We start from the raw sequence: 14,977 nt of genomic DNA, 5'->3' as shown, positions 1-14,977 counted from the left end.
GTAAAAAGCGTTTAGTTAACCGAGAGTTTTGATATAAAAAAGCAAAGAAAATATGTTCTATTTAGGCCCGGTTGTTCAATCATGGTTTAAACTGCAGATTAGCTTAAACTGGCGTTTAAAGCTGTAAGCTTAGTTTAATGCATTGCACCACTGCGGTTTAACGTTAAACTCGGTTTAGATTAGAGGTTTAACTAAACGGTGAAAGAGGGCCGTTTAACGGTCCTAAACCGTCAAACATAACCCCAAATACCTACATAATCAAACAAACGCGAAAACGTTATTCTTGTCATTTTGGGCTGTTGGTTTCATGGTTTGTTAATCAAGATGAACTACACGGATTTTGATAAGCCAATTACTGATGATGAAGGTTTTTTGGAGCTAATGCAGCCGTTTTTGGACGATGAAGAAGAACCTCTCATTCCAAGCAATTCCTCTATTTGCTCGTCTACATCCGTCGTTATTATTTTCTTCGCTGGCCCTTCCCCAGTAGCATTTAAATATCTCTTTTTATTTGCAAATTTTTTCTTTAAAACCTTTTTTTGCTTCTGAGTGTTTTCGCATCCCTTCCTTGACCTCCTGCAGCATTAAACTCCTCAGCCTCATGCAGCGTCTTTGATGCGGTTATTAAGAACGTCGGTTTTTTTACACTCTATTGTTGCTCGAAATTTTTTGACGAACTGCAGAAGCATCGCATCGTTGGATTGAAGTTTACAGATCGTGGTCGCTTCCGTACTAAATTACCATTCTCCATTTCCAAACGGTGTTACTAGCCATGATTAATTACACAAAAAATACAGACACTATTTCAATCACGAACAAAACAACATACACGCTTGTAAACAAACCAAATTTGAAGTTTGAATAGCGTAAACGTCAAAATTTGAGCGGATTACAGTGTTGCCACCAATAGAAATTTCATTAAACGCAGTTTAGTTAAACTCTCCCTAAACTGCGAATGAGCAACGCAATAAAAGATTAACTGTGGATTATCTTAAACTACAGATTACCTAATCTGCAGTTTAAACCGTGATTGAACAACCGCCTAAAACGAGTTAAGGAACAAAACTGTCGAACAGTTTTTTTAAAATAACTTTTCAAACAAAAGTTATACTCATTTGAATGTTGGTCCTTCGGGTCGCGAAGTGTCCCAAGCCTACTAGTAAGCCATAATTTCGCATGTGGTGGTTGACAATGTCGCAAAAACAAAAGATTAACGGTTTGAGTCGATATTTTGTTATTTGGAATTAATTCGGTCATTAAATGATTAAAAAATTCGATGTATCGATTAAAACACATACCAAGGTATCTTAAAGCGCTGATCGATTATTTATTATCTAAATAAGGTAGGGGAAAAAGTCAAATCACTTTCCGTATGATACTTTTTCACTATGATCAAAAATTTTCATAATCTTAGGTTGAAAAATAACTTCCAAAAGAACACGCTCCTTTTAAGGACAAATTTCCCCTACCTTATTTAGATAATAAACAATCGATCAGCGCTTTAAGATACCTTGGTAGGTGTTTTAATCGATACATCGAATTTTTTAATCATTTAATGACCGAATTAATTCCAAATAACAAAATATCGACTCAAACCGTTAATCTTTTGTTTTTGCGACATTGTCAACCAACACATGCGAAATTATGGCTTACTAGTAGGCTTGGGACACTTCGCGACCCGAAGGACCAACATTCAAATGAGTATAACTTTTGTTTGAAAAGTTATTTTAAAAAACTGTTCGACAGTTTTGTTCCTTAACTCGTTTAGTATGTACACAACAAATTTCGTGGAATTATCTCTATTTTCGTTGTCCCGCCAAGAATTGCAGTGGAACTTTTTTTTTCGAATTTTCAAAAACTAATTTCAGATTCGTGATTTTCATGTTAAAAAAACCCCAGATACCAAATTTCGTCGAAATCAGAATTTTTTTTTGCACCCTAGTTTAGGGGTGCGCCCTTTAGGGGTAGGAATTTTGAAAAAAAAATTGCAAAATCGGAAAGAGCATACCCAAAAACCTATTCAAAGACATGCCACCCGACTTTGTAACTCTTATGGTTGCTGAGAAAAAAATTAAAGAAGAAATGCAGATTTCAACACTCTTTGGGGGGTGGCTCCCAAACGAAACACGTTGGACCCTCGGTTTATTTGGAAAAAGTGCTTGTTTTGATGCCCTCTACAACCCGATTTTTTTTTTTCGAACGGTCGTGTAACACCCTGTATAATAGAACTCTGCAGCTAGTAGAATCCCTCCTTTTGCAAACATCGCCAAATTTTGATGCTGTTAGTCTCTTTCGGCGTTCGATATACCACAAACCGCAATCTTGAGATTTAGTAGCACTTTGTAGTTCGTCAATCTCGCTAGTAATTTTTTTAAGTTCTGTTAAAAAAATTTTCTTTGGAGGACTCAAAATCTTCTTGAATCTCGTCCGGTTTTTCACAAAATTCCCCAGAAGCCTGATTGCTTAGATTATTTTCTTTAAAACGATATTTTAACCGCTTCGGTCTCATATTTCTGGACAGCGACAGCGCATCGACTTTGGTAGGAATTTTTCTTACAATAAATAATTAATGCGCTTTCCTCCAATATATTTGGCTATATAATTGAATTGAAATGTTCCACGACAAGCGACCGTAACAAAGGACATACAGGGTGTCGAAATGTCCAAATTACAAGGGGTTAACCCCTATTCTTTGTTGGAACTTTTGGATTTGCAGCAAGTGGCCCTGGAATCGCCATAATTCGAATATTTTACACGCCTGTTACGTTGGCGGCGACTGTGTAACATTTCGAAAAAAGGCTTTTATATTCGAGAACACGGTGATCAGTTTGAACATCCAATACCTAAGATGGTAAATGTATTATTTTGAAAGTTACCCTCATAATCCACTCCCTGGGGGCTCGGGGATGCATTTTTTAGAGGAATCCGATGTCCGCCTCGAAACCACTAAACTTTTTATTTAAAAAATTTTTTGATTGCGTATACTTATCTCCCCATGAAAGATTAATGAGTATTGAATTCCTCATTGTTTGTCACAGGTGAATATTTCTTGTTACGCTTACCTCTATCTTTTTCCGTAAAACTAAAGGGCAGGCCGAAGTACCTTTAATTAATTCCCGGACTGTTTTTTAATAGTTTCTCATAAGGTGGTTTTTACACTCTATTTTTTTTACTACAACGTTTTCTTAGGGATGAGTGCCTAAAATTCGTTTATAACAGTTTCTGTCACCATCAGCAATTAATTTCTCGTAAACTATGCCGTACATTTCCACACTTTTTGAAAATGCCTCGGCAATTATATCCGCCTCTAGCTGAAGAGCCACTCCACTTTTTGTAACACTTATGTGATTAGGCAACTGTCTTATTTTTTTCGGCGACTTGCAGGTTGTACAAAATTTATTTCGCACACCCAAAAATAATACCTTTTTGGTTCTAAAACCAATTATAACGGCAGCACCAGATAAGGAATTATAGTTATTGTGGTATGATCGTTTAGACCAACTGCCATCGGCTACCACAGTTATAAGTGGAATTCCATTTTTATCTAAGTTCTCATCTTGTACGGCCAGTCTTTTCTCCTCATTCGCAGCATTACTCATTCCAGTTATCCACGCATCGCACACCTCCTGGTGAAGGGTGTCGTACATTCGGGAAGACATGCATGACATTTCCACATGATGCACTTGAAATAAAAGGTAGATTCTAAGCCGTGTACTTCCTATTTTGTAAATACCAAATTTTCTAAACTGCAATAACACCGTGCGCCGATATCGTGATTATGGACTGGATAAAATGATGTATATTTACAATACGACGCCCCTCTAATGATTGTAGATTACCATGTAAACGTGAATTAGTAGTCTTATTAGTCTCTGGTAACGTGTCCTTAAAATGTTTTTATTTGCAAAAAACCCTTTGATTTCAAGAACGCATATACAGGGCTGATTCATAATTCGAGGGCGACCATAGGGATCTCGGGAACTGTAAGAGATAGATACGTAGTTTAAATTTGGCAACGTTGCGTATTTTAATGCTTAACAAAATGCAGTTTGAAACTGAAAAAATTCTGACTACTGTCGGAGATATCCGGAAAAAAACGAAATTTTGCAAAATCGCTTTTATTTTTTACCCAAAATCGTCAGGAAATAAATCTTCATTTTCATACCTACTTTATGTCAGAAAATTTCAGTTTCCATGACAGAGGCAGACCACGTTTCCTTCCGCCTGTCACTTTACTGGCCGCAGCTGTCACTTTTACCGGCCGCCTCGTCACTTTACCGGCTGCACCTGTGACATTGCTAAATGTCTACAATGACTTCTGTCATCAGTGACAGATTGCCACTAATCAACAGTTCTAATTAAAAATTGAAATTTGATATTGAAATACGATTTCGGGTAAAATTTAATACAAAACTCGTCACTAAAATGACAATACCTGACTCGGAAATTAAAGTACTCGGCCCCAAGGAGCCTCGTCCTTCAATATTTCCTCGCCAGTAATTATGTATCATTTTCATGATTTTTATGTAATAGTATATTACGTAACGAGTGTTGAAAGCGATACTTTTCACACGAGTGTGAAAAGTGGCTTTCAAACGAGTCATGTACACTATTTTTCCTACGACTCTCCATACAACCAAAAATATACTTACATAATGAAACAAAAGTTATTTTATTTCGAACCAACTACTAAAACTATCTAAAAATACGAAATATATAGATTCAATTTCTCTTTAACGAACTATTGTTATAATTACTTTAGCAAAGAGGTACTTGCGAGGGTACTTGTCGTTTGGAGCTTCTGCAAGAAATTTACTAATATTATTAGACGTACGCTACTTTTCATACCTCAGCCGCAATTTAGTTGATAGTAATTCGAGTGTAGTGGATTTTGCCTCTTCCCTGATGTTGGGTGGAGTACACTCTACATCCATGGAAGAATCACTTTCCGCCATTAAAATTAAATAAGGAATTAAACGCGTAGCACAAGGGAATAAACTCAAGAATAAACTAATCGCAATTTTAGAGTTTGACGTACGCCTACTACGTTGAAGTTACAAGAAGATTAGACTACTACGAAAGCAAAACGTAACATGCGATTTGCTTTCTAATATATGGTAGATCTTATGAGAAAGCAAATCACACGGGTGCGTTTTGTTTTCCGTTACATTTTGCCATAAGTGAGCGAAATTGTCAATTTTCAAGTAAACATAATTGTAAGACATATGTCATTTTCAATGAAAGTCGTAGGAAAAAGATATTTCATAATAAATGACAAGGTGCCGCTTTTAAATTTTAAGTTTGACGTTTCGTCTCCAGTCAACCATCATCAACTTTGTTTTTTCTTATGGAACTAATCTTTACTTTTTGTGTTACTTGATAGACAATTTTTTTCTGATTATAAAATTTAAACCTTTTAACCTTTTAAATCTTTTAATCAGAAATGGCGCTATTAATTCGTAAAAAACGCAAGAAACTACGTAGGTACACTACCCAAGACAAAGTTTTCTAGGCAAAAAAGAAGATATTTTAACAATATTTAAAAAAATTGTGACATTTGTGAAATCAGAAAAAAATTCTGAATCAAATGACACAAAAAGTAACTTCAGATAAAAACGATTTTGCAAAATTTCGTTTTTTTCCGGATATCTTCGAAAGTAGTCGGAATTTTTTCAGTTTCAAAACTGCATTTTGTTAAGCATCAAAATACGCAACTTTGCCAAATTTAAACTACCTACTTTTCTCTTAAAAGTTTCCGATATCCCCATGGTGGCTCTCGAATTTCCATCAACCTCCTTTATAATTAGTAATTCACGGTTGGTTGGGAGTGTTTCGGAAAATGTTTAATTGGAATCATCGGTATTATTCTAAAATAAACCCCAATAAGTACTTGTAACCAATATGCTGAACGATGTGCCTCAGGGTGCAGCTGGGTTCCGAAACGCTGGAAAATCATAACACTGACTTAACCGACAAAACGCGAGCACTTGTTTACAATGCAATTCCTTATCTCTAAAATTGACACCTGTGCCATCGCATATCTCATTCAATTAAATTTTACTTTGATAAAGTCCCTTTATCAAGCATATGTGAGTTAATTTCCGTGAAGACGCAATATTCTTTACTTGTTGCTTAAATTCTGCATTCTAAATTACAAAAAAAGAACAATTACAACCTACTAAATTACCTAAAATTAAATGAAACTGAACAATCATGTTTCTATTTGTAATTCATTCCACCTCCGTTTCTAATTACTTTTAATAAAGTTAAGTACAGGCTGTGCCGCTTGTCATTTCCATATCTTTTTAAACGAAAATTATGCTACTCATGCGCTTTCTTTAGCAGCGCAGGAAGGAAGACCCTTATTGTCGGCATTATTTTAACCTAAAGGGCATACCCCCCTGGTTTACATAGCAATATATAATTTTTTCTCATTTTCACACCAAACTTCATCGCACGTCCCCTTTGGGCTTTGCCCTTCGACGGGGCGAGGTTTCTTAATCTCGCTTCTCCAGGCTCGAGCTTTTTTGAACGCGTACATTCCTTAAGAGCGAGTTGCAGGTGATTTCTGGAAGGACGCATTACATTTTCCTACAATTATGTGTGAGAGAATACTATGGTGCAAATTTTATGGAAGCCGCATATTTAGGGGAATAATTACTATGATCAGTTCCGAATCTGAGGGATCGGAGGATTTGAAGAATTTGGAGAATCCAAAGAATTCGACAAAAACAACAGAATGCTAAGAGTCTGCTGAATTTGAAAAATCTGCTGTAAAATATCAGCATCAGAATTTAAAAAAAAAACAAAAGATCTCGAAAATCTCATAGATATTAATAGAGATGTGTCCGAAATATATTCGACCTGCGTTCATATCTTCGCGTCAGATGGGTCTCGCGGCGCCTGCGGGAACCTTATTTATCGCCTCCCTTTGAATTTTAAGAAACTGTTCATGCGTATCGCCTACGATATATCGCTTATCGTATATGTATGAACGACGCCTTATTGGTGATGAATCATGGGTTTATTGGTTACGGTCCTGAAACTAAACAACAAGTAAAGCAAAACCACAATAACATATTAAGATTCGGATACGTTTCGACAGCAAGGCTGTCATCATCAGCGAACAAGTCGCCTTACTGTCGAAACGCGTTCGATTGTTGCGGTTTACTAGTGTTTTTGTTCTACTTTTGCCAGTTCAACAGCCACGCGTGGTTCCAATGCTTCCAGCTAAACAACAATCTCCACAGTGCAAGCGTCCAGACGAGCCATGGCCGAAAAAAGCCCTCATAGTCGGAGCCAACTCAAGCCGATGCTGATTGTTTTTTTAGGTTGTGAGTGTGTTGTGCATTGTGACTTTGCTCCAAACGATAGGGGTTTGACGACATCGAGATGACTCAGAGTAACGCGACGCGGGAGCTGAAGCTCATTTCAAAGTCTGCGTTCGAGAATTGATTTAAGATGTGGAAGTACCGCTGGGAGCATGTAGTTCAATCAATTGGGGACTACTTCTAAGGATGCCACGGCCCGGATGACGAAGAATAGACGCAGATGGGAAACACCTCGTATTTGCAAAAAAGGACCCTAATGCATTAACGAGTCTAAAAAGCGGAAGAAGGAGCTGAGAAATCTGATAGAAGAATCCCAAGAATCTGATGAAGCCCATAAATCCGATGTAAAAAGAACGAATTCGGACAATTTTAGAACTAAGAATTTGATTCATTTGAAGAATGACAAAACACCGAAGATTCTGAAGAAACAGAAGGCCCAAAGACTCCAAGGAAATGGAAAAACTTGAAAAAGTTGAAAGATGTCAGCCGATAAAAATGTAAAGAATGTGAAAAATCGAAAGAATTCAAAGGCACATAAGGATCCGAAGAATCATGAACATACAGAATCTAAAAAATGAGTAGAATTCAAACAATAGGCGAATCCAAGGTATCTTAAGTATTTGATCTTAAGTACTTGAAAAATAGGAAGAATTCGACGAAATGGAAGAATCCTACAAGTCGCACGAATTTGAAAGCTGAAGAACCTGAGAAATGGAATAATCACTGCACATGGCTCGCGTCCTTAAGATCGTCTCTGCTATTACTGGGTGGCAGTATAAATATCCTAAAATTGAAGCATAAGTGAGAAAGATACGAAGAAAGGAAAGTATTCAAAGACCCTGAAGTATCAAAAAAATTCAAACAGGTAATCCGAAGAATGCTGAAGAAATAGCAGAATAGAAAAATTTGAGAATCAGAATCAATCAATAAACTTAGCACAGCATCACAAGTCCGATGGGATTTTGAACCAACGAATCAAGGAATGCAAAGAGCCGAAAAAGTAAAAAAATATAAGACCTGAAGAACCAGAAGAAGCTGGGCGGTTAAAAAACCCCCTGAAGAATCGTTTTTACAGGATCATCGCTACATACTACGTTTTTGATACACCCTCTATCATGGAATGCCGTACATGTATAAGGATGCGACCTACCACACTATTTGTGGGAGCCGGTTACTAGCATCCGAGCTTGTCTCGAGTGGTGAAGTGACTTGAGCTTCTAAAGTGAGACCCAAGTGCGTGTGAGAAAAGTCCGAAGGAGCGGTTATTTTTATTTTGATGACGATCACATTCTCTGCATCTACCAGGCCGGACACGAATAGAAAACAATACATTAACGTAAAGGATATTACAATCCTTCGAATTTAATTAACAAATAACTTAAATTCCTAAAAAAATTTATAAAACTCATTATTTATAAGGAAGAAACTGTATCAAATTCAATCCTTTCCTCTTAGGAAACAATTCGCAGTGCAAACTTGCACCTCTTGGACAATATTTCTGTGGGCGCCCATGTGAATCACATTACAAAATGAAAAATGTCTTATATCCATATCGCGTTTTTTGTGGTCAACGCGGCGTACTTACTAAAAGGTTGCGTAAAATTCGTGCGGATCAGGATATCCGACTTCCTTTTCGTAAATACAACTCTCACAGGTACTGTAAATCTATGATAATATGAGCCGAGCGTATTTTATTCCGAGGAATTTCCAGGTGCCAATTTTCCCCGTATAATCGTCGAAGTGTGGTCACCGGGAAACCCGAGACCGAGATGAACCAGGAAGTAAAATGATGCTCGGTAAAGGGAATAATAGCCTGATGATTTCAGTTAGGTATAACGAATTATTATCTTTTACATCAGATGCACTAAATCTTGATAACGCCTGTTCCATAGAATTTCCATTTGATTAATAGTAAATGGATGTATTATTGTAATTTCACAACAACCCGATTTGCATGTTGATTCTGAATACTAATGGTAAATCCAGATTAGATACCAATAAACCAATGTATATAAACTGTTTACGTTACAAGATAGCGGAATCCCCCAAAAAGAAGGTGTTAACCATAAACAAGTTTTATAACTGTACGGGATGGTAATGAATGAAACGATTAGATTCGAGTGATGACGCCGGTTTTTACGCATTATTAAAAACCACAATGTTTCTCGTCTTTAGTAAAAAGACAGCGGTCGCCACAATCACTCCACGTATAGTTTGTATAATTTCGAAAAATGGACTGCGGGTGTAACGCCCCTTATGTAGGGCCTTCGCTAGAGAACACGTGTGGTGGTGGTGGTGCGTTTGTAATTTTTATGTCTCTTTTAGACACTTTTATTCGCAACAAATGTGACTTATCGGATGTATGTAACCGAGTGATGCCAAAATTTGAGCCCGATCCCGAATATGACTTCGTCGTGATAGGTGGCGGTAGTTCTGGATCAGTGGTAGCCGGCCGTCTTTCCGAAGTGCCCAACTGGAAAGTTCTACTGATAGAAGCGGGTGGCGACGAACCACCCGGTTCTCAAGTACCTTCGATGGTTATCAACTACCATGACAATCCCGATATGGATTGGAAGTACAAAACTGAACCAGAACCAAAGGCGTGCTCTGGCTACCCTGAGCGACGATGCAATTGGATCCGTGGTAAAGTACTTGGGGGTTGCAGCGTTATCAACGGAATGATGTACATGAGAGGAGTACCGAGAGATTACGATAACTGGGAGAAGGCTGGCAATCCAGGGTGGAATTACAATGACGTACTTCCGTACTTCATGCACGCCGAATCCAACATGGAAATTGGTACCGTAGCGGATCCCGGGTACCACGGTACTGCGGGACCTATGACCGTTAATAAATTTCGCGATCAACCCGAACTAGCGCAAGACATTCTGGATGCCGCGAAAGAATTGGGTTATTCTGTGAGCAATGACCTTAACGGAAAATTTTATGATGGATTTACAATTGCTCAATCCACCACCAGGTAAACATGTATTACCTTCATTTATCGATCATTACCCTCACACGCGAAAAGGAAGACACTTGATAATTACCTAATGTGACATAATACATAATTGAGTCATCAATTAACGTAAATACAGAATTAAACAAAGGTTTACCTCAATGTTGCATTAATTACATTTTATAGTTTTCCCATAATTCTATAAAATGCAATTAGTGTTTGCTAATCACGTTTGAATATTTTGTTTGACAAATATAGGTTCTAGGAAGAGCTGTACACAAAAATTGATTCGTATCTGCTATATAACACAATTTAATCATTTACTAGAGGTAATGTAACTGTAACGGTATTCATTTTCCATACATTTCGGGTTTGGTCTCAAAGTGTGTACTATTAATGCATAATAATGAATGTTCGCAGCGCCACAAAATGCAACGGACTGTGTCTAGTCCCGTCTAGGTTCTAGACCGTCTAGGAACCACTTGCTGTATTTATCATAAACAATTACTCAATGTAGCTCATACGGAGAATATTCCAGAATAATTTACGCTCTGATTGCGCCACAATATTACATGTGCGTAATCCCGAAAAACCTTGTTGAAATATCGTTTTATCAAAACACTATTTTATTTAAATTATTGAATTTGGTATTAGTACCTTCTTGTGAAAACCAATTGCAATTACCATCTTTCAGTAATAAGGAGGTTTTTACTAAGTTTCATTTTTCAAGAATTCTGAGCTCGATTCTGAGATTTAAATTGTTTAAAATTTTTCGTCAGTATTTTGGTCTGGAAATAATTTAAAAATCCGAAAAAAATCAGAATCGTTGATATTAATTTTGACCATTTTATTCACGAGGTTTCGTTGCGGATAATTGCGAATAAATGCAGGTTAATTATCTTTTAAAGTACCTGCCGTATGCCGTTGTATACGAAATTTTATTTAACGCACAAGGCGCTGTGCCATGACGTCACTCAACTTTGAGAAATTTGCTTTTAATCAAACGTTACATTTGGAGATCCGAACAAACTTATTTGTTATCACAATGAGTTTAATGTAAGTTTAATTTTACAGTTTTTTATCTAAAAAGCAGTTTTCCTATTCGAAAATGTTCCTTCGCGTATATTTTCCCATTCGTAAATCAAAGACCGTGCTACGAATGAGGCTGCTAAAAAGTTTTTTCTTCGTCCAGGAATCCGTTTATTCGTTTACGTACACGAAATGTAGGAGTTCTCGCTACTTAATATGTTTTTACGTGAAGTAATGACTTCACTCAATAAATGCACGTTCTAGTTCTTGAAACACGACGTTGAAGGATCGCGAAAATGACTAAACGCGTCTTTGACTATAACTGACCGTGACGTATTCTGTGTGTGGCCGGCTTAAGCAATCAGTGGCAGTGTACCTCATGTAGTATGTTACCAATCGCCAAAATTGGCTTAGAATTAAATTTTAACGCACCAAAAATGGTACCTTTCGACTCGCGAAATCTAGCTTTGAATTAATTTTTTAATGCACCGAAAATGGTACGTTTCGAATCGCGAAATGAAGTTTAGAACCCGCTTTCCCACTTCTCTCGCTATTGAAGTCTCGACTGGCGTACCTTTTTAAACGAATAGTAAACATGCATTTTTGTCACGTGTTCGGCTACAAACAGAATGGAACGAAATTCTTAGTTCGAAGAGATCATGGCGACCGGGCTCAAATCCCCAATACGGTTATTTGTTATCGCCAGACATACTTTTGATCATGTTAGCTATAAAGCGGCAGGTGTAAATTTTTGTATGTTTAATAAAATACAAATATCCAAATTTTTGAAACGGCAAAGCGGTCATTTTTTACATCCTCTGTTTGAGTTGAATCTCCGTCGAGCAATGCTTGCAATTCGGTGTCTTGAACTAAACTTGAACCAAACTTTTTCTGTGCTCCCTCGCGTTCTTTATCTGCAACATCGAAATTTCCCTCTCTGAATCGCAGCTGCATTTATGGGATAGAGCACAACCGTCATAAGCCTTTACCAGAATTCCGTGAGCTTCAGCACACTTTTCTGAATAAAATAGTCGCTGTCCGTAAATCCTTTTTTTCTGGGACCAAATTGTAAATGCGTAGCGTGATGTAAAAAAAGTATTTTTCCCGATAAGTCGATAAATGAACTTTAAATTAAAAAAATTAGATGTCAAATGTCTGGAAACTAAAGTCATCAAGCGAAAATTAACAGAACTGATTTACAGTAGGATTTTGATATCATTACATACACATTCTGAGAACAGGAGCTATGACTATAGTCAGAAATATCACATAGCCTTAGCTTTAATTTTTAAAAAATATTCGAGATTTTAAGAGGAAACCCAAAACGTATACTTATTTCTCTAGAATTCTTAGGTTTTTTTTCATATTAGGAATTATTATGCTCTATGACATGCTCGTCGTAATAACAGTTTAGTAAATTCTTAAAAGACAGAGAAAACACTGTTGCGCGACATTACTCATAAAAACAATATTCTAAATTAACTCTCGTTTTCCTATGATGGCGCCGTTATAATATATACATATGCTTTTTTTTTCAGAAATGGATCTCGATTAAGTACGGCCAAAGCATACTTAAGACCTGCAAGAAGTCGACCAAACCTGCACATTATGCTCAACTCTACCGCGACGAAGATAGAATTTGCATCAGACAATCGCCAGAAAAGAGTTTCTGCCGTCCAATTCTTCTACAATAACAAGCTGTTTACCGTCCGAGTGCGTCGCGAAGCGATTCTAAGCGCGGGAGCGGTAAACTCCCCCCATTTACTTTTACTGTCCGGAGTAGGACCCATCTCAGAGTTGGAGAGGGTGGGAATAAAACAAGTGCATGAACTTCCAGGTGTCGGCCACAACCTGCACAACCACGTGACGTTCTATTTGAGCTTCACAATGAGGAATCGTAAGGCGATCAACGATCTTGATTGGCCAACCGCGATGGACTACTTACTTAATCGCCGAGGACCGTTGTCCTCGACGGGTATGTCTCAAGTTACCGGACGAATTAACTCGAAGTTTGCCGATCCGAGCGGAAATCACCCAGATCTTCAGTTCTTCTTTAGCGGGTACCTCGCGAATTGCGCCGCGTCCGGGAGTTATCATACCGCTCAGGATCCGAAACAGCCGAACGCACCTAGAACTATAACGATGTCACCTGTCGTCCTACATCCGAAAAGCAGAGGGCGGATTGGTTTAAGCTCAAAAGATCCCTTAGAGCCTCCTCTCATTTACGCCAACTATTTAACCGAGCAAGAAGATATCGTTCCGTTAGTTGAAGGTATTCGGATTGCGCAACGGTTGGCTAACACCAAAATTTTGAGGTACAAGTACGGTTTGGATTTAGTGAAAGGAGATTATGGCGATTGCGATAAGAAGCACGCATATGATTCGGATGATTATTGGGTATGTGCAATGCTTCACTCCACTGGACCCGAAAATCATCAAGCAGGTTCCTGTAAAATGGGGCCGGCAAGTGATCCTAATGCAGTTGTCGATAACAAACTGCGGGTGCACGGAATTATCGGTTTACGTGTAATGGATGCTTCCATTATGCCATCCGTGGTATCCGGCAACACTGACGCTACTTGCGTGATGATCGCGGAGAGGGGAGTTTCTTTCATTAAAGAGAGGTGGTTACGGATGCAGGGAAATGACAGGGCTAACATTGGTCCTCGATATCGAAATACGAAAGATGAGTACGAGTTTGTAACCGTCCAGCAGCAGCCTCGTCATCATACGCACCACGTTCACGATCATTCACATCCTCACCATCACGTTGGACAGTCCTACCCGAATTTCAGACATTCGGATGAATTCCATCGAAAACATCCCCATTTACCTAATCCCTTGCAAAGTTAATGTTAATTGTTCAATAACTTCTTTCGTAAACTTTGGTTGTTACTGTCTTACTGAACTTAACTCTCAATTTCATCCTGGAGATCTTGAGGTTTGAGACCATGCGTGACTGTTTCTTTCTTCAAGAAGCGCAAATTAAAGTAACTATTAACTAGGTTATTTTCCGTATATACGTATGGAGTTCTAGGCTGGAAGCAAATAAAGTAATGAGTATGATTTGTATTTATTTTAAGTGTCTTAATTTGAATCTTAGAACCCCTTCCCACGAGGCGTTTTTGAACCGCTGCAGAGTGGCACCGCTGGCAGCGATGTTTACCCCTTTACCTCCAGCACCGGAAAGAAAGAAGAACGTTTTTGAAATTTCTTCATTCACCGCATCTATCATCTTGCATTAGATCCTGTTTATATTTTATATAAAGATGGTTTTTGTTGGCTTGTTGCGAAGAGAAGACGAAGCTCGCTAAGCATTTTGAAAACGCAAGCTTCCTTCATAGTTTCATCCCACTCCTATTAGATGTAACGCCTTGGCTGCTTCAGAGAATGTCTCACACGTGACATTACCTGCAGTCCCTAGATCTTCAAGCGACCGTGCACCTTCTACAATCGTGAGATTGCAAAATCTTTCAAAATACCTGAGGGAAACAGAATACATTTGAGAAAGGATAGTGCAGAGTCCACGTTTGCGACATACCCAACGATTTGTTTTCCAGACACAATGGTTAAGGAAGGGGTTGTCACGAACTACGATTAACCAATAGTGTACCGTTTATTGTCAAACTTCTTCCATTGTTCCTTCTCCTTGTTACGT

General features: G+C 38.1%; 1 protein-coding gene across 1 annotated transcript; it reads left to right on the top strand.

The window, feature by feature from the left end:
• Positions 1-9,490: 9,490 nt before the first annotated feature.
• LOC116164853 (glucose dehydrogenase [FAD, quinone]-like) lies at positions 9,491-14,395 on the top strand. Its single transcript, XM_031479084.1, has 2 exons — positions 9,491-10,311; positions 12,858-14,395. The coding sequence occupies exons 1-2, from the start codon at positions 9,563-9,565 to the stop codon at positions 14,170-14,172; spliced, it is 2,064 nt and encodes a 687-aa protein (XP_031334944.1). The 5' UTR covers positions 9,491-9,562; the 3' UTR covers positions 14,173-14,395.
• Positions 14,396-14,977: the final 582 nt, after the last annotated feature.

This window comes from Photinus pyralis, unplaced genomic scaffold (genome assembly GCF_008802855.1).
Source record: "Photinus pyralis isolate 1611_PpyrPB1 unplaced genomic scaffold, Ppyr1.3 Ppyr1.4_LG2, whole genome shotgun sequence".
In the NCBI taxonomy this organism is placed as follows: domain Eukaryota; kingdom Metazoa; phylum Arthropoda; class Insecta; order Coleoptera; family Lampyridae; genus Photinus; species Photinus pyralis.
The sequence above is the reverse complement of the archived record's forward strand: the minus strand, read 5'-3'. Positions and strand labels throughout refer to the sequence as shown.

Bases quoted from the DNA above. Each gene is read 5' to 3' on its own strand.
- LOC116164853 (XM_031479084.1), top strand. From the start codon at position 9,563: ATGGACTGCGGGTGTAACGCCCCTTATGTAGGGCCTTCGCTAGAGAAC. The intron at 10,312-12,857 runs GTAAACATGTAT...TTTTTTTTTCAG, and splicing joins ATTGCTCAATCCACCACCAG to AAATGGATCTCGATTAAGTA.